Consider the following 27,223-nt stretch of genomic DNA (forward strand, 5'->3'; position numbering starts at 1 on the left):
ATCCTCCAGGAAGCATGCCAGAGCCTCCCCACACCCCCTGGCTCGGCAACGGGTGCTTCCTGGGTCGGGGGGGGGGCACCTGGGGTCTCCCCACAGCTGATCACTGGGTCAGGGGAGTGTAGGGGGTCCCCCCAACACACTACCTGGTGGATCCAGTTCACCACCAAGCACATGGAGGGCCCTCCCCACACTCCTGTGGGATACTCAATCCACCCCAACATTGCAGCATTCATGAGATGTGCCTGGTACCTCGACGTATGTAGAAAAAACTTTTAAAGCCGTGTCTATCACCAAATCGCTGATTCTCTGAATCAGCATCAAATCTTCAGATTTGGATTCGGCTGAATTAAATCAGGGACTGTGATCCGAATCAACGAATCGAATCACTGTCCCTGATTCAGGCCAAATTCGAATCAAATAGGGCCCGTTCCACACATCCCTAACAGTAAACTATGCATATAAAAATTCCTCCAAATTCCACCCTTTAAAATCATAGCACTTCCACAGTGTACAAACCTACAGCTGCGTCCTGCCTGGATTACCACTGTGAAGTACTTCAGTTATTCCTGTTTCATCCAGGGTCATTTTTTATATGGTACAGGGCAATTTGTAGTGCTATAACATTGTGTTATCCATCTGCTCCATTTTATATAGCGCTTTAAAGTTGTTTAAAGCATTATAAACTTTACACCAGTCTGTACCCTTTGTAAAGTCATCTAGCCCTTGATTCAGGAAAACACAGGTAACTTGTAAGTAGACTCTTACCTACTTTTATTCCTCTATAACAGCATATCTATTTCCCCACCCTAGTGTCTGTACCTTTGGAGTGGATATATATAAGCTAAAACCTGAAAAAATGTTTAGCACCCAAAAATTGGACCCAGATTTTCAGTATCTGGTTTAGGCATCAGAATAAGTAGCCAGGTTCTTCACCGTGTTGGGAGCAAGTGGGGGCTAAGCTGTCTTGTAATTAAGCTGGCTATATAAGTGCTGGCAGATGTGCAGGTCACCACTCTAATCCATGGCACGTCATAGAAAGCACCATGAGTTAGAACAACCTCCCCCAACCCAACAGATGTTTGTCTGTTAAGTGTGGAGAGTGGGGGGAGGAGGAATCTGAGCTCCACTTTGGAGTTGATCTAGCAGAGGACCCTGCCTACAGCCTCCTTCCCCTAGCCCTGCCCCCCAGCCCCCTTCCCAGCTCTGGTGCTGTCTGCAGGAAGGGACTAGGAGAAGGGAGGGAAAGGGAGATGCCAACTGGGGGTTGCTGGGCATGAGCTGGAGGGAGACCACGAGGTAGGGGGCTCTAATCCACCCCACCCTCCAACTAAGGCTGGCCAACCCCCAGGCTGCAGCTCGCTCCCCCTCCCTTCCTGCAGACAACTCTGGGGCTGGGCTGCATTAGCCCAGCCTGTCAGTCCTTCTTGTGACTGAGAAGTTCCCCTAAGGTGCTCCACTTTGGAGCACCTTCATCTGATCCCTCATTAGATAAGGGTTAATTTGTCATGCAATTGTCCACTTCTAAAGTGCTCTGCAACCATACATTTCTGTTATGGCATGTGGCGGGCCAGTAGGGGGTGCTCCTACGTTGAGCTGCCCACCTCCCTGCGCCCAACCACCTGCCAGGCTCTGAATGCCTCCCTAGGGGCGCCTTATGCTCGGCAGACCCCTCTCCCGGAGCACACTCACTAGTCTGGGGGTAACACTGACGCCACCACCCTGAGAAGGGACTGTCTCAGCCCTGTGTCCTCAGGGAAACACAGGCCTAATAGTCTGACAGGTACTCGACCCGGTACAGGCACTTGGGGCACTTCCCCAAGTCAGGGGGCAAAAAGTAAAGTCTCCCTTAGTCCGCAGACCCAAGGGGTCTCTTAGGTATAATTTAGACCCACCCCTCAATAAGTCTCCCACACCAGTCAAAAAGGAGAACTTTATTGATTACGAGGGGTAGGGGAAACTAGGGTACAGGACTGAGCAATATCTTAGGAATCCTAAAGAGCAAACAGTGTGGCTGCGGTAGCCTTTTGATTACGCATCTGTGTTACTGCCAGCTAAATATCTAAGCAGATCTCAAGTAGCTTACTCACAAGCATCTTCCAGAGGCTGAAATTCCCCTCTGGAGGCAGGCGGTTTCTAGCTCGTGAGTTTAGGGGAGAGAGCCAACTTTAGATGGTAAAGCTCCTCTGTGTCCCCCGCATGGCTGCTGCTTCACCTCATGGCCGAAGAGAGTGAGCCTCCCTCCCTACCCCTAACCAATATAGCCCCTGTGACCTCATTCACCTGGTCCAGTGGAGGTCAGCCCCAGTTGGCTGTCAGCCAACCAATTTGAAATACATCACCTGTTACCAGGCAGATTCCAGCTCCCCAGGTAGATGCCCCTCACCCAGGTGGCTGATGCCAGTCACATAGGCAGAGGGAGCAGGTTTCCCCCTCCCTCAAGGATGCAGCCAGCTCAGGTTACCTAAAGAGATAGGGTGAGGTGTGAATCCTCTGTGCTGGCCCCTCTAATCACGTTGTCACAGGGCAGAGATTTTGGGGAGAAACCAAGGTGGCTTTCTGCCACATGGCACAGCTGTAGAGTACTTTCAAGGGGGCAATCATGTGACAAATGTCACTTCTGTCAGTGTGCAAGATAGTAGGCATTTCAAAATCTGTCCCTTGCATACCCTTCAACCCACAGGTTAGCAAAGCTGTACCATACCTATATAAACTTCAATGGTTTTATTCAGGCAACTGAGATCTTGGGTCCACCCTACCCATAAGAGATCAAAAGAACCCACAAATCTTACGACTCTGTGCCTAGCCATCAGACAACTGACAACTCCTGTCAAAGAATGTCTTTCAGCTCACTCATTCAGCAGTGACCTCTTCTGACGTCTTATCTTCTTTTTCTCCCCCATATATCTGTAGTCTGGAGATGCCCCTACAAAACAGCGGTAACTCATGTAGGACCTGTATATACAGATCTTCATGAACTGCTAGGTGCTGAGAAAGGGAAATAGGTCCTGGATCCTTAAAATTGTTGTTTTAGGAATTAGCTGCCAGGGGACAAAATCCCACCACAAATTTGCCAAATCCCACCATATTTTTGGCAAATAACAGGAACACAAACAGCAAGGATGCTGTGCAATGGCCAAATAGAGCCAAACGGAGGCCAGCTACAGCACAGGTGGACATTGGAGATATGTCCATAGCAGCAGGTGCTACTGGCTTACAATGCAGATTCTTATTAAGGATAAGACAGAGCAGCACAGGACTGCTCGAATGTACCACGGGGGGTGTTTTAAGCCAAAGTAGAGAATATGTCACCTTTGCTCCTGCTCCTATTGGGCTGCTCCTCAGAGCCTTGTTTCACATTACTCTTAGAACATGTTTTATTTAGCTCTTAGCGTCTTTTTATTCAGATCTTAAAAAGTCTTCTGAGCAGTTGCACATTAATGCTTACTATGATCTCAGTAAAACCCATCCTAAGCACTGGAACCCTTGAAGACTCCAGTCTGGAAGCAATAGATGGCTGTTTGTTGCCCCGCGACCCCCCCCCTCCCCCACCTGCACAAGAATATCCTGATAGAATTAACTCCAAGGAGCAGTCAGACATTAGCTCAACACATGTTAGGTAATACACTTTGGAGAGACACCTCAACAGAAAAGTCCTAACTTTGCTACACTATGATGGCATTTAGCACATTGCACTGCTTGAACGTTCAGGGACTAGCAGTTTAGTGCAGCTAACATGCCCTGACTGTAATGTAGGACAAGACCCTAAGAGAGACAGCTGTGAATCCAGCCAGCAGTGTATTTTCCCAGCACTGTTTGAGGAATTGGAGACCAGTGAGCAATACAAGGGTCCAAGGGTCCTGTGACTCTTCCGACCACACGTCACTCCATCCCAGGAAAGCGGGTTCCCCTGCATGTACATGAAGGGACACTGCCATCCAGTGGCCAGGTGAATTCTACTCATTCTATGTCTCCTGGCCCTTCGATGAGGTTGCCTTTTGGTTTTAAGTTTTTTTACTGAAAATTCAAGAGCCTTAACCCTAGCCCAGTGGTCTCCATACTTTTTTGACTGCGCACCCCTATCAGTAACACATTTTTGAGCACGCACCCCCAGTATATGTATATTTATTTATTTATAAATTGTATACATGTCCTACTGTACTAATATATTATGTACATTATAAAACATGCACAAAAATAGAAATTAAATCATCATTGTTTTTACCTCGTAATGTGGCTGATGAAGAGCTCGTACTAGGAGTAGGAGAAGTGTCAGCTCTGCCATTTTCTTGTTGTTCGCTTGTGTTAGCAGTATTAGTATTATATTCAATCCACGGTTTCTTTGCAGGAATCTTTTTAAGCCACTTGTCCATTTTGTGAGGGTTAGTTTAGTTAAAACTAGATAATATAATCTGTAAATCCACTCAACCGGGCACACATAAACTGCAATATGTTGCAATACGCTGAAAGCGAACAAACACTTCTTCCCTCAGGATACCTCACGTACCATATGTGACACATGACCGTCCAACACATGGACTGAGTGAGGGTGCCAGTGTCAATCTGTATATTAAATATTAGTAAAGCTTAATTTCTTTTGTATTTTTTTAAAATACAAAATAAATAAAAATACAAGTTCTAATATTTTCTTTGCATACCCCCTGTGATTGTCTCCCGCACCCCACTTTGGAGACCATTGCCCTAGACAAAGTGAGGCAGGCACCAAACACTGCTGTTTGAACAAAGCAATGGCACAAACCCTCAGCAAGTTTGTAGATGACACCAAGCTGGGGGGAGTAGTAGAAATGTTGGAGGCTAGAGCTCAGATTCAGACAGACCTCAACAAATTGGAAGATTATCCCAAAAGAAATCTCATGAGGTTCAATAAGGACAAGTGCAAAGGACTGCACTTAGGACGCAACAATCCTATGCACTGGTACAGGCTGGAGACCAATTGGCTAAGCAGCAGCTCTGCAGAAAAGGACCTGGGGGTTACAATGGACAAGAAGCTGAGTATGAGCCAACAGTATGCCCTTTTTTGCAAAGTAGGCTAACATACTGGGTTGCATTAGTAGGAGCATTGCCAGCAGATCAAGAGAAGTGATCCTTCCCCTCTATTCGGCACTGATGAGGCCACATCTGAAGTATTATGACCAGTTTTGGGCCCCACGCTGCAGAAAGGACGTGGACAAATTGGAGAGCCCAGCGGAGGGCAACAAAAATGCTGAGGGTGCTGGAGGACATGACTGATGAGGAGAGGTGGAGGGATCTGGGCTTATTGAATTTAGAGAAGAGAATACTGAGGGGAGATTTAATAGCAGTCTCCAACTACCTGAAGCGGGGTTTGAAAGAAGATGGAGCTGGACCGTTCCCAGTGGTGGCAGATGACAGAACAAGGAGCAACAGTCTCAAGTTGCAGCACGGGAAGTTTAGGTTAGATATTAGGAAAAACTTACTCAGGGGGGTAGTAAAGCACTGGGACAGGCAACCCAGAGAGGTGGTGGAGTCCCCACAGTGGGGTCAATACTGCAGGGCTGGCAGCTCTTACTGAGGCCACAAAGCCTTCCAAGTTTCAAGGAGATGGTGCAGGGGTCTGGGGGGAACTGCTCCTGAAGCTGCAGACAAGCAAAACTGGTGCCATAGGTGACCCTGCATCTGTTAAGGTGCAATGGGGTGACATCTGCAGGGATGGTGGCCCCTGCTGTGACGCCTGCCAGCTGTCGAGGAGATCGGTTCAGGGGGATCCTGGGGCCCTGCACCCCTAGCTGGTGACAGGCAAAACTGGTGCCAAGACTGTGTCTGTCTTGGGGCAGTTGATTGTCTGTCTTGATTCTTTCCTCTCCTTAGCCTGGTTTTGTAGGTGCTAATTGATGCTTGTGAAGTCCTTATGTAGGTCCCAGTATTGAGCTGGTCCCTGAGGCCCTGGTCCTTGAATGAATCATGATTGATTGATTGGTAACTGGGAACCCAGCATCTTAGCAGCCAGGCCTGCAGCAGTGTTTCCCCTCCTGCCCCCGGACAGACACAGTCAGTCCCACAAGCACCCATGGCACCAGTTGTGCTTGTCCACAGATTGAGGGGCAGTTCCCCCCAAACCCCTGCAGCAATCTTCTTGAAACTTGGCAGGCTTTGTGGCCTCAGTAAGAGCCACCAGCCCTGCATTTTTCACCCTGCTATGTTGTAACACATAGACTTGACATGAGTTTTGCTTTCAAGAATTTGGGGTTCTGTTCCCCCCAAACCCCTGCACCGATCATCTGGAAACTTGGCAGGCTTCATTCTCTCTGCAGAGTCGACCAACCCTGAAAATTTCATCCAAAACAGACAAAGAAACCCCAAAGTTATAGGTATTTTATTGTTTCCCCATTATACCCTATGGCCAGATTTCCAAGGCGGCTCCAAAGCGCTTTGGGAAGCCGAATGAGGCCGGCGCTTCAACCTGGATGTGTTGCCTTGGACCCCAACATGTCCAAAGCTTCTCAGGATCCGAAGGTCTGTCCGAAGCCTCGCAAAGCCCTAATAAGTGCATCCATGAGAGAATTCATTGTATAATTATTTCAATTAAAAAAGAAAATTACTACTAGAAGATGAAGAATTATACTCCATGAACATCTTGTTTGAAGGCCGAGCATTTGAAATATTTTCAAACCCTGAAATATAGGTAAGACAGATAAACAGCTGGAAAAAAAAAGATGCCTTGTCCTAAGTTTGCAAATAGAAAACAGGCAGAGAGATATCAAGTGGCTGGATGGGGATCCACGTGGGACTGGACGCTGGATGTCTTTGAGAGAGCCAGCATAATGGGGGCTCTGTATCACTGAGAACATAGGGAAGCTGAAAATTGGGGGATTGCTGCATGGCTAAAAAGAATATAAAGCATGGTCTGTAAGTCTCCCAAGGCCACAACACAAACCAAAAAAGTACCTTTTGTTTTTTCAACCAGTGCTTTTAATGCCATTCTTGTTGATAAAATTATGTTTAAAACAATTTAAAAAGCCCTACCCATAACAAGAATAGAAAGAGTAGAAGTATCCCAAATGTGAGTTGGCCAGATAGATCCCTGCACTGAAACGGACAGTGAGAATTGCCACTTCAAAGTACAAGAAAGGGAAAGAAAAAACCAAAACAAAATAGATACTCATCAGCTGCAAAAGGGGAGGGAGGAGGCCAAAATCTCACTATTACAAATGAGCCATTATAGTAGGGGTGGGCAAAATGCGGCCCGTGGGCCAATTGTGGCCCACCAGGCCATTCTATCTGGCCCACGGGGCCTCTAAAAAATTTGGACAATTAATATTTATCTGCCCCTGGCTGCCTGTCATGCAGCCCTCGATGGCCTGCCAAAGCTCAGTAATTGGCCCTCCGCCCGAAAGAATTGCCTGCCCCTGCATTATAGGGTTGCAGATTTACCTCTGGTAAATTTAACAAGCCGCTTCCAGAAAGACATGTGGGGCGGAGGGATACTGTGAGACCAGCCCTTCCCCATGGGGCACGGCAGGGCCCTGGTTGTAACCCAGGAAAGCAAGTCTGGGGAAGATGTGTTTTAGAGTTGTGCCAGTCATGGAAACAACCTTGTATTTTCAGGGAAGAAGCCTGGAAGGAACCCAGTAGGGTTGTTTTTGTCTTTTCCCTCATTTAGACCTTTCATGATCACGGTCAGAAACGTGCTTGTAAAAGCTGTTTGTACATTTCAGACTGGTTTCATCTGCTACTCCTGAACACGCCATTTCCAACCTCAAAATAGAACCCACAAGTTTTTATATTTTCTATTACCGGAACAGGCATCCTTCTAATAGAAATAATCCTTGGGAGTGGATGACTCAGGATATTACTTTCAGTTTTGTTTTTTTTGAAGAGGAAAACATCTGGGGAAGGGAATTCAGCTGTAACATGCTCCAGATGTTCCATACACCTGTTCTCACTATGGAGCTCGCCATTGTTGTTATGACAAACTGGGGTTAATATACCCATCCGGTGACGAAGGCAAGATGCACATGCATTTTGGTGTGTTGCAAAATGGATTTAAAATGCTATTCCAGACCCGTTCTTAAAAATGAAAGCGTGGAGTCAAACACACTTCACTTTACAATGCTAGTCATATTTTTGCTGTAACTCCACCACTGTTATTATTATTATTAACAATAAACAATTTGTTTCTAGAATTCAAAACAAGTGAATTAAAAATTGCAGTGCTGAGACCACTGGGGTAGACAGACAACCTGCCTGCAATATGTAATGAGCCAAGTCTTTACATAAGGCACAAAATGGAAAATTTATACAGAAACCAAAACAGCAGCCAGGGCAAGCAACACATTTCCTAGCAAGCGGAGCGCACGGTGAAATGTCGGCTGAAAGCTGAAGCCCACAGGTAACTCCCAGGAAGGTTCCCCAATGGCAGCGATTTTGCATGATGAGTCAACAACAATAATAATGCTAAATGAAGTATGAAGGCAAGGTGAAGTGTGCCCTAGAAAACCAGGTGGCTGCATTATTTTTTAAGTACTTTGAACATCTACTGGAAGGCATGCCTAGGAGTTCAGGGGCGAAGCAGAAGTTACAGGGCAGGATGCAGCACTCACAGGCGAGCGCTACAACTGAGACAAGGGTTGTGCTTGCGCATAAGCACTGGGACTCAGGAGACTCTGGTCCTATTCCCAGCTCAGCCACAGAATTTCTGTGACCTCAGGAATTTCCAATCCCTCAAAGGGAACCCAACCCCCGATTCCCATTTATTTTAATGGATCCTAGTTACAAATATATGTCCCTAACCAATTGAAACCTGGAAACTTAGGCTGTCAGGGAGGGCACTGTTTTCCAGTGACTACAGCAGTGGACTAGGTCTCAAGAACCAGAGTTTTATTCTTAGTTTTGCTGACCAGACATGCCATTTCCTTTCTGGGCGCCTCAGTTTCACCACCCGTCAAACAGGGGAAGTAACACTGAGCTCCTTTCTGAAGCATTTTGAGATCTATTGATACAAATCACTTTATAAAGACTTAAAAGTGAAAATAATGGTACCTAGAGAAAGGCATTAGTTCAGCTATAGTCTCTATTCACCAATGCACCAAAAACACTTCAGTTTTGCACAAATGCTGTCGAAGTTCCCTCTTCTCCCCATACAACCCTACCACTGCCGCTCACTTTTTCCTGCAACCATCCTCCCTCCACTCCTTAGCCTTAATCTATTATTCCAAGTCGTGCTCTCATAGCCACCTCAGTCACCCTAGTGCTGTATTATCCACCTGTCCCATGAGCAGAGATGGCCAAGTGTACCAATTTGTGTAGCAATTTTGCAACATGTACAAACAAACCCCTAGCAAGATGCTGAAAGTCATTTCTTCCTAGAGCCTGAGCTAGGATCTGAATCTGAGCATCTAAAAATGAAAGGCCCTGAAATGCTTCAATTAACCCCAATGTCCCTGCCATGCCACATCGCCCTGAATTTTCAGAGTTCCAGCAAATCCAATAACTATGAAAGCTAGCTGCCCTAAAAATAAAACCCTCCTGCCTCTTGTCAAACGTCCCTCAGGTAATCTAAAATATATGCAAGCAAAGAACAGGCCTGGATCAAGGCTCTACACAAAAAATTACCCTTTGCATCAAGCTAATATAAAACCAGCAACTAGGCAGAAAGGTATCAGAAGGCTTCATACAAGTAGAAGATAGCCTTATAAAAATGGAAATTATATACATTTTATCCCGCTTAAGTGGCCAGCTAAACCTTAAAATAAAAACCTATCATTACTTCTCCATCCTGAGTAATGTTCAAAGCATATGTGGGACAAGGAGGTGACCCTCATTCTTCTGACGTTCTCAGCATGCTGATTCTCACAGAAACACTCAGACAGGAGCTCCAGGGCCAGAGCTGCATGGAAATGTTTGCTACAAGTACCACTGCCAAACATGACCCACGCAGTTCTCAGTCTTGCTAGAAACTTCGAACCCAAGCTGCGTTTGCAAGAAGCTTAGCTGTGATTTGCAAATACGTCTGAGTGCATCACAGAGCCTGGACTTAAGGGAATAGCAGAAGCCGAGAGACGGCAGCTAAAATGTTGCTGTTCTGTACAACTTTGTGCCTTCTCGCCACCCCAAAAAAATCGCTCCCCGAAGAAGTTAAAAATGTGGGTCTCATGACAATATAACTTACTTGGTGTTTTCAAATGCGAACGATAACTCAAACAGCCTGGAAAAAGAAGTGCAAATCTCAAGCGGATTGATATGTTCCTATAAACTCCCCATGACATGACAACACAAAAGGTGGTCCTGACTTCCAATAGCCAGAGCCAACTGGAAGACAGTAAAATACTTGTAAGAAAAAAACGGGGGCTAATTCTGTAAAAATCTCTTGGAAAAAGAAGTTTGAGCAGTTCTTTCCCCAACTTCTTCAGAAACTGTTTAAAGATGGGTTGGGGAAAGGGGTACAAGAGGGATGGTGTCTACTGCCATTTCCTATCTGCTCATTTGAGCTTTACTGCAATGGTAAAAAGTAAAATATCCCTTTTCTATCCTGTCTGACAGTTCTCTGCTAGGATAACATGCTCCTGCCCTCTGCAAGTGGAGGATCCACAGAAAAGCTGGCACGTTGCCTCGAAGATCACTAAGATATCCATCCAGCTCAGAAGGACAGGAAATCCCAATGCAGATGTCACTCATGGAGGTTCTGTGGACTAGTGCACAGGGCCATGTACTGCCTGTCAGCAAACCTGGGATGTATTCCTAGCTCAGCGGCATTTCATTTCGGATGCTTCTGCGATCGTGGCATCCAGGTTCCGCTACTTAAAACACTTCCCTGCCTATATGATGGGAGAGCCACTTGTTGGGAGACACGCAACCCTGTGAGGATACTTCGTACAGTCTATTTCTAAAGCAAAGAGGAGGAACACATTTCAGTTTACTGTAACCCTGTTTTGGCATTTACTGATTCCTGCACAGATGGGCTCAAACTTGGTCTTCCCTGCACCCAGATGGATCAAGTCATATTATTGACTCTGGACCTAGTCAAAAACATGCTTTAATGTGCTTATTTATTGTTTTGTCTCTTCTACTACAAGCAGACTACTGCAGCTCAAACATGCTCATAGCAGGATCACTTCCCCCACATCTGAGACTGGATAACACAGGACATTTCACACCGCATGTTGCAGGATCTAAAAGGAAGGCATAACAGCAGCTTAAAACAATTCCTGACTCGTGTGTGCACGCGCACATGCATGTGCACATCCTGACTCTGTACGTGTGTGTGTTTGTGCACGTGTATGCAAATGCACACCCTGACTCTGGGCGTGTGTTTGTGCATGCATGTGCATGTGGACACACATGGAGCACAAGGGTGGGGAGGGGAGAATACACCCAGTGAATAAATCACAAAGCTCTGAATGTCTCGGTGTCACTTCTGGACACAGCACTGTGTTCCCAACACCTCCTGCTTCCAAGTCCCATTCACCAAAAATTGAGTTGCACTTCCCATTACCTTATGGCTGCAAAGCTGAATTCTATGTTTCTTTAATCCCAAAGCAGGACTATGCTTTCCTTTCCAAGTCTATCATCCCGAGCAGAGCTGATGGAAAAAACATTTCAGGAAGATGCTTTGTTGTTTTGACATTATACAACCAGCTCTAATTTCTGGTCCCAGATGCATCAAGGACTTAGCTGTGCCTGAAGCTGTTCAGGACTTTGATTTTGGAAAGTGAATTCAGCTCAACAGAAACAATGCCGCTCCAGATTAAAAGGGTCCACACCTGGAGTTATTCAGGGACAGCTACTGTATGTTACATCGCAGTGTAGGCCAACTCAAAGACAATACCACCGAGGAGGGAAGACCTACCTTCATAGTTTGCCTGGAAGCCTTGGGCACTTACAGCATAATCACTCACGAGCCATAAAGACAGCACAACCCCTGTACTGACAATAGGAGCAGGAAGCTGGAAACCCGTTAACCTGAAAGACAGCAAGAGATAGATTAATTTAGCAACTTCCATTCACACATTTGGCAACTACAGGATGAGATGGCAATTCTGGAAACCTTTGATGCACCTCTGCTTACAGTCATGACATGATAGTTGATATATTTGGGATTATACCAGGGGCATCAGAGCTAGAAGAACAGGCTGCCAAACTTCACACCGAAGTGTTGTACCTGAATTACATTAGCTGTTAATACATCCTATGTATAGAGCCTATGAATCCCTGCACTACCTATGTTAATTGTCCTAGCGACATCAGATTTTGTATTAACCACCTTGCTCATTGGGGACAGCTTCATGAAATACGATCCACATTTCCCAATGGGTAAAGGGAACATAGGAGTCACCTAGTCATCGGTCTTTGATGTTTTAAAAGTAGCCTTTGCTACAGTATCCATGCACACCACACATTCACTTCCATTTGCCATAATCCTGAAGAGCATAGCCTCATGGTCAGAGAAAGGAACCATGTAAGGATTTCTGCTAATTCCCATCTCTACTGACCTGCTCTGTGGCCTCAGGCAAGGCACTTCACCTAGTTGTGAGTGCAACTATCACACTTCTGTGGCACTCTTGAGCGCTCTGCTGAGACGCACCTGCCTGCCCCTGCTCCATACACACCAAACTTGGAAATGAGGGAGTGAAGCTGCCTTGAACATGCCCCCGCAGCTCCTGTGAAACATGTCAGCAGCAGATCTCCAAAGCAGGTACCACAAGGGTAGGTCCACGGTCTCCTCTCTGGGTTCGGTGCAGGGCATGGATCTGGGCAGGACTCAAAAAACTGTGAAGGAGGTACAGACATGGCCTGTGTCTGTTCTCCCCATCCTTGAAGAGGGAATGATACTTCAGCTTCTGAAAGTCCCAAGTTTATGTGAATTAACATTTATCCTTTACTAAGACTAAAAAGCATGAACTAAATTAGCAGAAGACAACATGCAAGAAGACCAGCATTGACCCTGAATTCAGTCCAGCAGGATAATTGCATTGATCATGCATTCATTGAGCATCTTTGAACCAGGAGCCTGGCATTCCTAAGGCAACGGACCTACCTGGTGATCCCAAAGCAAACTTCTCCCTACAAAACTGAAATGATAGCTCTTCCATATCACTGTCAGAAGACAGAAGTGTGCAGTACTAGTGGAGGTCTTTACCAATAGCCACATTGTGCGGACAGGAAAACTAAGGGGACAGGAACTTAGTTTGACTTTCTCAAGGTTACCCAGCCAGTCAACAGCAGAGGCAGGAACAAAACTGAGATCTCCTCTATCCCCGTCTACTATCTGCTAAAACACATCACCTCCTCATGAGGAATGGACATGGTAAACTGATACATCCCTTCCCCACCATAAAAGATCCAGGAATTATATACATAGAGTAAATGAATGGAGAATAACATTATTTGAGATCGTAGCCATACACTCTAGGAGCTAAAATACCAACTGTTAATTTTATTACATAAGTTTGTTCAGCAATATTTCTGAAGGAACGTGTTAGGATCCTAAGCACTAATTCCCTGATGCTATATTGACACAGCCCAAGAAAAATCTAATGTACATTTTAGACAAACAAGTACAGTTTTATAACTCCTAATCCTTCCCCTTGCATTTGCCTAAGGTGATTTACATGATAGATTTACATAAGGAATTTTTTTCTTTAACCAAACTCTTGTAACATTTTTGTTGCCATTTCCAAGGACAAAAAGCCAAACACAATCCCCTGCCCACTGCCTGATAATACTCCAAAAAATGTGACTCTGATAAAAAGTGTAGCAAGGAGCAATTAACCCGTGGAACTTCCTGCCACAAGATATCGTTGAGGTCAGAAGCTTAGCAGGATTCAAAAAGAATCCAACATTTTTATGGATTATAAGACCATCCAGAGTGAGAGTATATAGAATATATTAAGAAATTTTGAAGGGAATAAATCTTATTGCTATGCAGCATAAGACAATCTTTAACTGATGAGGTTGCAAAGAAACTCAGTCCCTTTCCTCTCTCTATGTTAAAGGCAGTTTATTTCTTAAGCACGCACTTGAAAACTTTCTTGCTATATGATGCCTCAGTGGAAACAATGGACACAAACCAATGGAGAGCAAATTCAGATAGGACATCAGGAAAAAATTCTTTACAGTGAGAGTTGCCAAAATATGGACTATGCTCCCAAGGGAGGTGGTGTTGTCCTCTTCCTTGGAGGTGTTTAAAATGAGACTGGACAGACACCTGGCTGAGGTCACCTGACCCCAGCACTCTTTCCTGCCCAGGGCAGGGGGTCGGACTCAATGATCTAATAGGTCCCTTCTGACCCTAACATCTATGAAACTATGAAGCTACTGGTGATTCTTAGAGGCAGGATGAGAGATCAGATCAACCAGACCAGTCCAAGCCATCCTGCCAATTCTTACGAAGGCAACAGAGTTTTGCAGGTCCATCCCGTCTCACGTAAGATAAGGGCCTTAGCACCAGTCTTCTAGATATTGTACCCCAGCCTCCTAAATACACCTCTCCCCTTACAACCATAGATATTTTAAAAACTCTTTCCTCAAGAGCAATCAAAACTCATGGAAGAGAGGATATCTTTTATTAGACCCACTAGATATTTGCAAACAAAAGATTTTATTTATTTGTCAGCTTTCGGGCATGCTCGCCCTTCATCAGGCATAGGAGAGAGCAGAGATTGTAAAAGTTCTCCTAGGTAGAAATGAAAATTCGTATTTCACGGGAGAGCTGGAGGTGTGGTAAAGTCTCTTGTCTGACACGGTTTGCCAAGGAGCGAGTCGCATGCAGCTTCTAATCTTTCTATCAATATCCAATGCTCACCTGGTCCCTGGAGTAGTTAGGGTTAACTCCCCCCCAACGGCGGATGTGATGACATCACCAGGAAGTTGTCGGTCAACTTTGTGCGCGTGTTAGTTATTGCAATAAAGCCCCTTTGAGAGCAAGAAGTCTCCCTGCCTTTTCCTGAGCCATGAGATAGCACAGTACCCGGTACCATAATGTAACGTATCTGTTCCACGGATTTATCCTCCTGACATCCTTGCAAGGGCAGACGCTGCTGTGTCCCTGTTTTACAGATCAAGAATCAAGGTGCTCAGCAAGTGTGACTTGACCAGAATCACAAAGGAAATCTGGGGCTGACCATATAACCGAACCAAAATTTCTCCATGGAAGCAAACAGCTGTGTCTGATCATGGGAAGTACGATTTTAGGACTGGGATTTTTAAAGGCATCTAAAAGAGGCAGCTACCCAACTGGCTGACTTTGCAAGGCAGCAACGGTGCTGACTTCTGCAGACCCCTTTGAAAATTCAAATCTAAAAAAATTAAAAATCCCTGGCTTCCTTTTTTTGACTCTTCCCCACAATTTGGTATACCTAAATAATACACCAAAAGGACGGAGCAATGATATTACCTAGGAACCATAAAGAGAAACTCTCCAGTCATTAGTTAGGTTCTTGCAGTTGCTAAACAAGAGAGTCAACCCTTAATATTAGCTACAAAGCACCAACGGGCACAAGCTCTTGGGAGAAAAGCCTTTGTCTGGGGGATTTTCACACAAGGAAATATTTCTGCTTAATAACACCCCCCCCCCATCCATTTGTTTTGGAGGAACTGTATACTCTTACAAGGTATAGAGCAAAAGCAAAACGTGTCATCTCCTGTATTTTGTTTTAGATTTAATTAAAACTGCTTACAGAAACCTCCAGGCACTTTTCTTTTCTTTCTTTTTTTTTAAATGAATGCACACATGAACTGTGGGCCGATTATAATGAAGCTGCACACTGTAGATGAAAGAACTGCTTCATACATACTTCATGTGCATCAGTGCATGCCTGGACTCAGGAGTTGACACTCTACACCTGAATCTCCAGGCCTGTTCCACCTGAGCCAAAACTGTCCCCCCTTTATGGCCCTAAGTGCAATATCACACAGGGTGCATTGCACACAGTTGGGTCCCAAGGAAAACACAGGAAAAAAAATATCTTCCGAGGTTCAAAAATGCTGGTCACTCTCAGAGTGAAGTGGCAGAGATGAAGATTTTGCTACCTGCATCACACCAACAGATTTCTATATCTGGGTAGAGAAATATATTGCAACCTGTGTCTCAGCTGACTGCAACAACATTGAATAAGGGAATGAAGACACTGAAAAGGGGACTTAGATCCACCTTCTCCTTTGACAAAGTCCACTAATCAGCTGGGATGACTCCAGATCCTACATCAACAGGGGTATAATTATTCTTTCTTCTGTTCTTTGCCAGAACACCTAGATGTTTGCCACTAAAATTAAACAAACACACATATAAAAGGTATTAGATAAACCAGCTATCATGCACTGAATTTCTCCAACCGATCCCAGTAAACATATATGACCATTACACTTCCCTTAACGAGCTCCTCCCATTGCTTAGGATGATCATAGCACAGAGTAATGGTAATTTTCAGACAGTGCCAAGTTCACCAAAGTCCCCTTGCATCTGTTTTCCAGTTCATGGGTTTTTCATATTGAGGATGCAGAAATGTTGGCCTGGGAATGAACTGCCAATGGTGGAAATACACTGGCATGTCTGGGGGTCCCAACACACCACAGGGAATTTTGGATCCCTAAAGAAATACATCCTTCCTGGTTTCACTGTATCATAATTATCATAATGTGGGCAATGCAGTGCGACTCTGGTTTGGGTGGTGTTTTCTAGTACATGGAAAGAGCAGTCTGCTGCTGCAATACTGAATGTGGATTTAAATTTATAAATCAGTGCAGCTTGTAGCTGCAGGCCACAATTCAGCAGCACATCCCAATTCAGGACGTCACTTCAGCACATGATTCTCTTTAAGCAAGTGCGTAAGTCTCAGTAAAGTCACTGGAGCTGAAATACAGATAGCTTCCTTTAATCCTATATTTCCCCAAAATAGGATTGTAAAGGGGAAGGATGAGTTTCCAGATAAGGAATATGACTAACCCTGCAATGGGTTCTGTTCCTCTTGACTGTGGATACAATTAGTCGCTCACTGGGATCCTGGAAACTATGGGCTCTCAGAATTACTTTAAAAAAAAAAAAATCAGGCCACTTCTTTGTGAAATACAGACCCTAAACTAAGGCACCCAGAGGAGAAAGACAGGGGCAAAATGCCCTGCTAGAAATCACAAAGGACGTTTGTAGCAGAAAAGGGACAGAAGATACTAATCTCCTGCTTCCTAGGACTTGACTTCGCTCACCAGATCACCCATCCTCCTACAAAAATACACACTTCTGCAATAATTCATGGAATCAAAGAATGGAAAGGAAAACCTGACCGGGTCGTCTGTACCAGACCCCTGCACCCCTGGTGGCACAAGGCAGGGTAAAGATGCACCTTGTCGATTAACCGCATCAGAGATGCGTAGGACAGTGACACAGGTTTGCTTTCCACAGTAGATTTTCTTGTGTTAAATACTGCAGTGTTCTGGGCTTGTATTTGCTGCTTTGTACCCCAATGTCCATTTCTCACATTACTGTGCCCGGCAAAATTTAAATGCCTTAAAAAAAGAAAAAGCCCATCACTGTTCTTTGCTGCAGTGCTTGATGCACAGAGATCCTAAGTTTCTGTCACTTGAAGGACATCTGAGGCACAGATATATTCTGTCAATACAATGTATTTGTTAAGTAACTTCCACGCACTGCAGTACAAGCCATTGTGCAGCAATATTTTCTGACACCTCTGTATCTTCATTAATGGTAAAACAATATGCAGCAAAACCCACATGGGAGGAAGTTTGCAGGGGTTTTGTTGGGCTTTTTTAATCTCAGCAGCAGAACATTGATATAATGGGAGAGGATCTAAGTGGCAACTCCCACGCTTTATGCCATGAGCCTGCCCACTGCTTGCAATGGCCCCTGCAAGGCGAAAACAGGCCAGCTTCCTCAGTTCATTCAAGACAGCAATAGCTGACATCTCTCCTCCATTCCCCATAGGAAGCACGTGCAACCAAACCAAACCCCGGAGCTCCCTTCTTAGCCCTCTTCATACACAGGGCATCGTCACCTCACCTCTCTTCTGCTTAGCCAAAGTAAAGGTGATATTCTTCTTTGGACAGGATTAATAATCAACTGCAAACACAGCATTCACATGACACTTCCTTAGGAATGAAGAGCACTGTTAATGTTAAAAAAAAAAAAAAGAAAGAAAAAAGAAATCTCACATTACTTTTACATGCAGGTTTCACTTTCCACCTCTATATTCAGGAAGACTCATAATCACTGAGTTTACTGCAGGATAAAACCTGACAGGTCCTTCTTCAGTTCTCACACAGGCAAAGCTTGTGGTGACCTCACTGGAAGTTTTGCCTCCGTAAGGACAAAGTAGACAATTGAGCAACATCTCAGGATGCAGCCCAATTAAAATCCCTTTCCCCGTTTCCTCCCCCACAGAAAGGGTGACCTCATACTTTCAATCTGAATGGCTTCTATTTTAAGATTAAGGGCAAAACAATAAGAAAGTACACGACAAAAAAACAAGTCTTCAAGACACAGCACAGTTTGTGCGTCTCCTCCAAGAGGTTAAAATGATGCCAAGAACAGACCGACTTCTGAACCCTGCACGCACTGTGGACATGCTTGGAAAGGCAAAGGTGCGGTATACAGAAAATGAAAAGGCACCTCGGGTTTTGGGGCTGTCTAAACTGCAGCAACTACAGCTCTCCTGCACAGCTGTGGTACACGAATGTGTCTTGACAGTGTGCTTTTTAGTACAATGAGACCCGGGTGATATGCTAGAAACTTGCCTTGCTTACGTGAGCTCCCATGCTGCCGGCTCATGCTAGCTGCTTTATTAGCTCCCCAAGTGAATCATGTCCTGGATTCTTAACTCACAGAACCACATTTCTTTTGACAATGTGAACACAGAAGCCCTGATTCATCATTGCCATGGGTAAGGCTGCTGCATAATTTCCCTCCTCCCTGCAGCCAAGAAAGACCCTGTCACGGGCATCCAGCCAACCATGCGACAAAGGCCGGAGGTGTCTTGATGCACGCCACAGAGGGAGTGAAGGAGGTGTGGAAGCCAGATTGAGTAGAGGAGTAGCCAGCACAAGCTAGTGCCCTAGCAATGACACGCCCAACGTAAGCATTAGCGTGCCCAACCCTACAAACCACACTGGATGCCCTAGCCTCAGCATCCGAGGCATCTGGCTGGGGTCATTTGACCACAGCGCTCTTTCCTGCCCCGGCAGGGCATCGGACACGATGATCTGTTGAAGTCCCTTCCAACCCTGGCATCTATGAATCCATAAGTAGCATAAGGATGAATCAGCCCCAAATCCAAAGTCACTCACAAGACTAATGACGCTGTAACAATGAGAGTGGTTCATTCAGACCAGTTTCCGCTCACGTCAAAAGCCCTTCCCATGACAGCAAAGCATCAGCGCACTTAGGATTCAGAGACCCAGCGATAGATACATTCCTTGGCTACTTTGCCTTGTTTCGATGTCAAATGACTTAACCGGATGGCCTATTCCCATTCACCGCACATTTCTCTCCAAGTCTGCATCCTAGGCAACCCGCAAGGAAGAGGATCAGCATGAAGACAGAGTGCACAGTAATCCCCCAGTGGCCTCATGCACAAAACAATAATTCCAGCATCCCTGTTATTTACTGTAGCAATAAAAAGATATATATTCTAATGAGGGGGAAAAAGGCCTCATAAATCTGTTCCTTGTGATCATTAAGGGCCGTAGCAAGAAGATGGGGACGAGGAACAACAGCACAGATAATCATCTCCCATTTCTATCACAACCTCCCAGGCAGATGGATCATTGACAGATAAGCCCCGTAAGTCGCTCGGGGCCGAGTCTGAACGTGTGAGATTTTCGAAGGGATCAGTATCGGCTTAATTCCACTCCGACTGCGATCACTGGAAATTTCCCTGCTGGCTTTTCTGGGAGCAGAGTTCGTCCAATGCTGAGATTCCCATTCTGTACCATTGCCCTTGCAAAATGTTAGGGCAAAAATAAAATATGCATATGTACGCACACCTCATTTATTCCCTTCTCCCCTGTACCTTGGCAACTGGGTCAGCCCACCACAACTTTAACAAACTCATTTGGGGCATGCCAGGCTCTGTCTGCAGCAGAAGGGTAGGATTTGCTTCATGAGACAGCTCTCCCAGCAACAGATTCAACACAAAATAGTTACCACCGTATCTGTCGCCTTTTCATACGGTCCCTTTGTAGTGCCACATGCACCATTTCCCAGGAACATGGCAATCCTAGGAGCTTCATTTGCCAGGGCTTAGGGCTCTTGACAGGTCCCCATATACTCCCCAGCAAATAGTTTCAATTCCTCACAGATACTCAAAACACCTTGCCTTTGACCTGCTCTCATCCTCCCAGCTGCCATGAAGCCCTCCCTTGTCAGAAGGAAAGAGGCAGGATCACCTCATTGAAAATCTACATTGTGGTAAGCTCCAGCCAAGCTAAGGACCCGGGGTCCTAGACATTGGGTAAACAGAGGAGACACAGTGCAAATCTGAATGCTCCCAGTCCCCATACACACGGCTGCTTTGCAGCTTGCAAGATTTAACAATAGTCCAAGGCAGCATGACCACAAACATGTTATATATGGGGATGGGATATTTGGAGCGAGTTCTTTTACCTTCTTTTAACTATAGCAATAAGCCCTCTTCAGTACAGCACTAAGCAACATAACAACTGCCCTGAGCAGGACTTGCTCTCGCCTCCATCACCCATGCCCCATTGAAAAACGTGTGCGGGCAATGTCATTTGGATCTCATGTCGTTTGGAAGATCCTCCCATAGCATGTTTCATCAATAGATCTTAAAGTGGTTTATAAAGGTCAGTATGATCTGTATGCTACAGATGAGGAAATGGAGGCACTGGATAGGAAAAGGACTTGCCCCACATCAGCCCCCTTTCAGGCCGCAGGAAAGTTTTACTCTTTCAGTGGGCTGTTCCCATTGTGCTGGAGGAGCCATTGGTCCTGGTGCTCAGCTCAGCCCAGCCCATCTTCAAGTGTGCCCATCCTTTTGCATTGCATGTTCTGCTACTCCAGTGTGCCAAATCTAAATGTGTGTCATGTAATGAGATGCGGGCTCTATTCTGGAATGCAGGTGCCATAATTAAAAAGAGCACACATTATTTTTCTGGTAAGATGCCCACCATCAGCTCTGACTGTAATCAAAAAAGTTATTGCAGCTGGCAATCCAACATCCCTTAAAAGCACAAATGCTCGAGAAGTCTCAGAACACCTAATGAAAATGCATTGGATTGCATCATTTAACCCAGCATTAAATTACACTACATCGTACTTCAGCAATTTTTTTTTCCTGCAGGCAATTTAAAGGCATCCTATTAAAAGAGAATTTCCCCAGCAAATTAACCACTCTTACTTTTAACCATACAGTTAATATGACATGGTGTCATAAGGACCAAGCTGACATTCATGTCTGATGTATTCTCCTATAACAAATGGATAATTAAGTCAATTGGAAGAAACAGGGTTAAAGATAGCAATCTGTGGCAAAAATGGAGCTCAGAAGGTTTTGGAAAAAGAAATAAAGTGCCTGAAAATTAGCCTACAAAGTTCTCCCTCATAATCCTAGACAGCTTCTCAACTGAAAAGACTAAAGGTGACTCAAAAGACTACCCACCCTAGCTTGGAGGGAGTATTAGATATGCTGGAGGGTAGGGCTAGGATTCAGAGGGACCTAGACAAATTGGAGGATTGAACCAAAAGAAATCTCATGAGGTTCAATAAGGACAAGTGCAAAATCCTGCACTTGGGACAGAGTAATCCCATGCACCCATACAGGCTGGGGGCTGACTGGCTGGGCAGTACCTCTGCAGAAAAGGACCTGGGGGTGACAGTGGACAAGATGCTGAATAGGAGCTAACAGTGTGCCCTTGTTGTGAGCAAAGCTAACAACATACTGGACTACATTAGCAAGAGTGTTGCCAGCAAATACAGTAAAGTGATTCTTCCCTTCTATTTGGCACTGGTGAGGCCACATCTGGAGTCCAGTGTCAGTTCTGGGGCTCCTACTACAGAAAGGATGTGGACAGATTGGAGAGAGTCCAGTGGAAGACAATGAAAATGGTTCAGGGGCTGGGGGACAAGATGTATGAGGAGAGGCTGAGGAAAATGGGTTTATTTAGTCTGCAGAAGAGAAAACTGGGGGGGGCGGGATTTTCATAGATTCATAGAAATAGGGTTGGAAGGGACCTTGTAGATCATCAAGTCTGACCCTATGCCCTGGGCAGGAGAGAAAACTGGGCTCAAATGACCCCAGCCAGGTAGACATCAAGCCTCCTCTTAAAGACCCCCAGGGTAGGAGCCAGCGCCACTTCTCTTGGAAGTTGGTTCCAGATCCTAGCCGCCCTGACTGTGAAGTAGTGCCTTTGGATGTCTAGTGTAAACCTACTCTCTAACAACTTGTAGCCATTATTCCTTGTTATCCCGGGGGGTGCTCAGAGGAACGAGGTCTCTCCCAAACCCTGCTGGCCCCCCGGTGAGTTTATAGATGGCCACCAGGTCTCCCCTCAGCCTTCTCTTGTGGAAGCAGAACAGGTTCAGCTAGAAAAAGCCTTAGCTGGGATGATTAGTTGGAGATGGCCCTGCTTTGAGCAGGGGGTTGGACTAGACGGCTTCCTGAGTTCCCTTCCAACCCTCATATCCTATTATTCTATGAATTCAAAATGATGATATCTGAAACGTGCAGCCACAAAAATGAGTCTGATCCAATGACAGATGAAGTCAATGAAATTATACCAAGTGACTTCTGGCGAGAAAGGGGAGCTTAAAAAGGGGCACTTGGATTCAAGCACATCAGCCCTACAGATGTCTGGGAAGGAACGATCAACCAGAGGTGTGCTGCTGTCTTACCACTGCACATGCTGCAGGAATAAGGGTCATGAGAGGTTTCCTAGGACAAGAGTAGGGACTGTTGCCCCCCAAATACCTGGATGACAATGGAATATGAAAAAGAATAAAGTCTATATGAGTCCTCCTGAGACTGCAAGCTCACTTTTTCAACAGGACAGCTGGATCTGTGCTCATCAAAGCAGCTCTTCACACCAGCCCAGATAGCAATCACTATTTAGGAAGCATAGAAAGATCAAGCAATCCCATGTTGCAAAGAATAGACGAGGAAGGTGACTGATCAGCTTTGGAGCTTTTGCACATCTTCCAGGCATAGCCTTCTTCTACATGCAGGCAGTCCTTGCACATTGACCGAAGAGGGCACGCTGCTTCCAAAGACATGGACAGTCCCTGTAAAGAGTATAAAGAAGCTGGAAAAAGCAGCTCCAGGTGTGAAAGGCAAGGTCTGCTCATAAATGTCCTCCTCCAAGTTGCTTTGGGGAGTACGTCATGAAACAGAAGAACGAGTAGATGCAACTGAGAGAAGGAAATTTATCTGTATCAATCCACCCTACTTCAGATCTCATAACAGGCAGACAATTTTTCCTTACAGACAGTCACTGGCATGTTCTGAAGGGTGAAGTACTTTATGGAGAAAACAACATCTTTATCATTCCTAGAAATACCTTTCCTTTATAAAGTGCCTTTCATACTGAAGGAATCTAATCCCCTTTTCAAATCACGAGCCAAAGTCCCAGGAGATCCTCTTGGAATTTGGCCATATATAAAGTAGTTACTCCCGACTATTATGCTGCTGTCTGCACATCCTCTGATGATGTGTGATATTTTATATTATACATATACATGCACATGCACACACGTGCACATACGCACACTCTTTGGTTAGTCAACAAGGTGCAGATCTAGCCTGCCTTCTATTGCTGTAATGCAACCTTCTCCAAAACTTAAAAAAAAAAACCTCTGCTTAGCTACACACAATGTACAACAGCTCACCAAGAATACAGTGACATGGGGAAAAGGCCCATTCAGCAGCTACTATCCCTGCACGCAAAAAATGCCAGGGGACCTTTAACATTTTCAACTGGCAAGAGACCTTGGGTTGGGTCAAATATCTGCAAGATGACCCCCTCAAGCAAATCAGCAACCTGCCAGGAGGGGCATCTCTTCCCCTTTGAGAGATGAATTTCCAGGGATGAATGCATTACATGATATAGCTAACACTACAGCAGGGTGTGTTTGCGAGTGTTATCCCTGCTAGACGTTTGCAAGCCTCCTTGGCAGACTGCAAGCACGGTAGGCACTGCACAAGCCCTTGATGGGTTCCCACAGACATTCAGGCCCCTGCTACACGTTACATATATTACGCAATTAATTGGTTAATCATGCGATAAATTTAGACCAGCCATATGTGCAAAGTAATAATTACCATAGAAATGACTATCCAGCTATAACAAGTGACAACCAGCTACAAAGTTAGTGTTTGAAAATGTGTAAGAGCTCTATGCTGGTTTCTGTCTAACTTTAATTTGAATGTGCAGCATGGCACTCATACACATTTCCAATATTCCCTTGGTGGAATAAAGGGTGAAACCGCCCTAAAGATACAGTCTGCCATGGTTACAATGCAGCTCAAATCAATGCTTCCTAGATCAGCCCCTGGACTGCTTATAGGGGTGCAAATGTCTCTCACAGTGTTCCCATCATCATCTTCCTGCCTTCAGGCTACTGAAATATAACTGCCTACCAGAGTCACAGCAACATGGTATGCGTCTCCCTTACACAGGCTTCCTACATCCCTGGCTGCTGCCTCCGATTTCCACCTCTCATCCCAGAACTTCTCATCTTGTTCTGATTTCAAGGCTGCATTCTTCCCCTGCTTCTGGGAATTATGGAGTCCTCTACCGGTTGCACAAAAAGACTTACTAGATCCTTTCCCTCTCCTTCTGCTTGGGTGGAGGGAGTAAACACGTTCATTGCAAACATTTCACACCTGCTCTGGCATTCTCATTTTAGTGTGTGTGTGTGGGGGGGGGGGGGTATTTCCCCAGCATCTCTGCCATCAATATTTTTTTCCCTTCCTCCTTTGTTACTTTAATTTTTAATAAAAGCAAGCAATTACAATGAGAAATATTAGTCTGACATTTTTCATATTGGCAGAAATAATTGATATCTTAAACACCCTCATTAATCAGCAAAGAAAATGAGCTGTGTGTAAACCAAGGACAATTCTGCAGCATGCCATAATGTCCAACATTTAAAGGCCAGGGCTGTCTGGGAGGCAGGACACACGCACGCAGTACTTAGACAGTTGTCCTTTAATTTTGAGTCCCCGCGAGGCGAGAGCTGCACTCTGGGCCAGAAAACCCCTCAACCAACTTAAAGTGATATTTTAATGACATACAAAAGCATGCTTCTCTTCAAATACTGGAAGCTGTTTATCTTAGTTCAGTGGCATTCATCCCATGTTTTCACGATTAAATTAATCCCTCCCTATCCTACTGCAAAGGCAAATTAACTCCATAGGAAGAACGGGAAGTTTTGCTTCTTAAGTGGCTACCTTATTATTTCCAATGGGGTTTCATATCAAATTGGTTGAATTCAGGGCTCACTTCTGCAAAATGCTGAGCACTGGGGCTGCAAGCATGCCAAGCATTAGGGCTGTGCGAAATCTTGCCAGCCGACTCATTTCAAGGTCGAAACAGCAAAATTGAAACAAAACAAAGGGCTTCAAAACAGCCTCAGAACAAAACAAGACTAGTCAAAATGTTTTGACCATAGCACTGGGGATGGAAGTCAGTCCAGCTGGGCTGATCGGGTTGGGAAGGGAAGTCGGGTGCTAGATCGGGTTGGGAAGGGAAGTCAGCCCAGCTGGGCTGTCTTCCCATCCCCAGTGCTGGATCGGACCAGGGCCCAGCCGGGCTCACTCTCCGTCCCTGGCCAATCTAGCAAAATGTCAAAACACAGTTGAAACAGCATTACTGTTTCGACAAAGCGGAACAGCTGTTTCAAATCAAAATGAAATTCGATATGAAACACTGTTCCATTGAAACTTCAAAACTCAAGGGGAAACAGAACGGTACCGTTTCGAACAACCCTACCAAGCATTTTGCTGAAGTCTGGATTTAGCACCAGGAGTACTTAAACCCTGACACTGTTAAAGAAGCCAGATCCAGACTGTGACTTTTGTTTAATAATAAGCAGAGAGCACAGTTGGTAAGCTCTTCGTTCTGAAGAAAGGTAGTCTCCACCCAAATTATGAAAATCTACGGGGGTCAGCATCAATACAAACATGCCCTGTCACTATCAGTCTCCTCAAGGCATCAGAGATTTACCTTTAGGGCATAAAATTAGCTCATTCACCATGCCTATTATGATCAATATTACAGTAACATCAGTAGGTTCCATCAACATCTCAACTTCAAAAGGTCTTCATTGTAATGGGTATTGTAAATTCACCTAGATAGCAACAAACAGTCTCTGCCCTTACAATTTAAAGGAACGAGAGATACCAAAGATAGAAGGAAAGAAGAACTGACATCCCAGTTTTACAGGTAATCATATGATATGCAGAGAAGTTCAAGTAACTAACCCAGGTTTGCACAGAGGAGCCCACGGTTACATGAAAGATGCCCAGACATCACAGTAGGGTAAAACCCTAAGTTACTCTTTGTCAAAGCCAGGAACTGATCTCTCAAGTCCCAGAGCAGTCACAGACTGAAAGGCCATCATTCCCTTCCCTCTACTCACCACTGACTCTCTGAAAAGGATTTCACTTCTGAGATGATTGGCATATATGGTTAACATGGACATTTGTCCTTCAAAATTAAACTCAAATCAGGATCCATTTCACACATGGCTGCCATAGAAATCTTCAGATGCTAACAGACTCATACTGGTGACCTAGAAGCAAAAGCCTGCATTTCCAACATCAGGCCCTTGTACCCTAAGTCTTCCAGCTCCTAGTTGTATTAGTTTATTCTACAAGCAATCCATGCCCTCGGCTCCGAATAAGAAGCATGCCACAAGCATGAGGGGGGTGAATGCTGATTAAACCTAGCTTGTTGGAATGATTTATGATCAAAATCAGGATGCTTTTATTTTTGAGTCAAGCAACAAACAGATCCCTGAACAAACACTTTCAATTGTATGTGTGTTGCAAGCAAACACCACCACTAATGTCTTGTACCTTCTCTGTTCGTGTTTCAAAGACCAGCTCAGGCTTCCTCTGTTGCCAACTAAAGCCATGCATCCCATTTTATTCCATGCACTGCCCCGCTGGCAGTGTAGACATAAGTTCTTGAATATACTTTGTTTTGAAACATCTTTATCTAACCCTCAGGGTTCAGATTTTTGCATGATCAGGCCCTTTTAAAGCATGAAAGCTGTTTGGCCATG

At 45.1% G+C, this 27,223-nt stretch overlaps 1 protein-coding gene across 1 annotated transcript in view; it reads right to left on the reverse strand.

Annotated features, from left to right (window-relative positions):
• Positions 1-27,223, reverse strand: part of CSMD2 (CUB and Sushi multiple domains 2) — a 645,501-nt gene that overhangs the window by 518,509 nt on the left and 99,769 nt on the right. The window contains exon 3 of the mRNA XM_090057063.1: positions 11,822-11,934. Coding sequence (XP_089913189.1) covers positions 11,822-11,934 — 113 coding nt within the window. The remainder of the gene's footprint in view (positions 1-11,821; positions 11,935-27,223) is intronic.

Source organism: Crocodylus siamensis, chromosome 7 (genome assembly GCF_052110815.1).
Source record: "Crocodylus siamensis isolate JL-2025a chromosome 7, ASM5211081v1, whole genome shotgun sequence".
Classification (NCBI taxonomy): domain Eukaryota; kingdom Metazoa; phylum Chordata; order Crocodylia; family Crocodylidae; genus Crocodylus; species Crocodylus siamensis.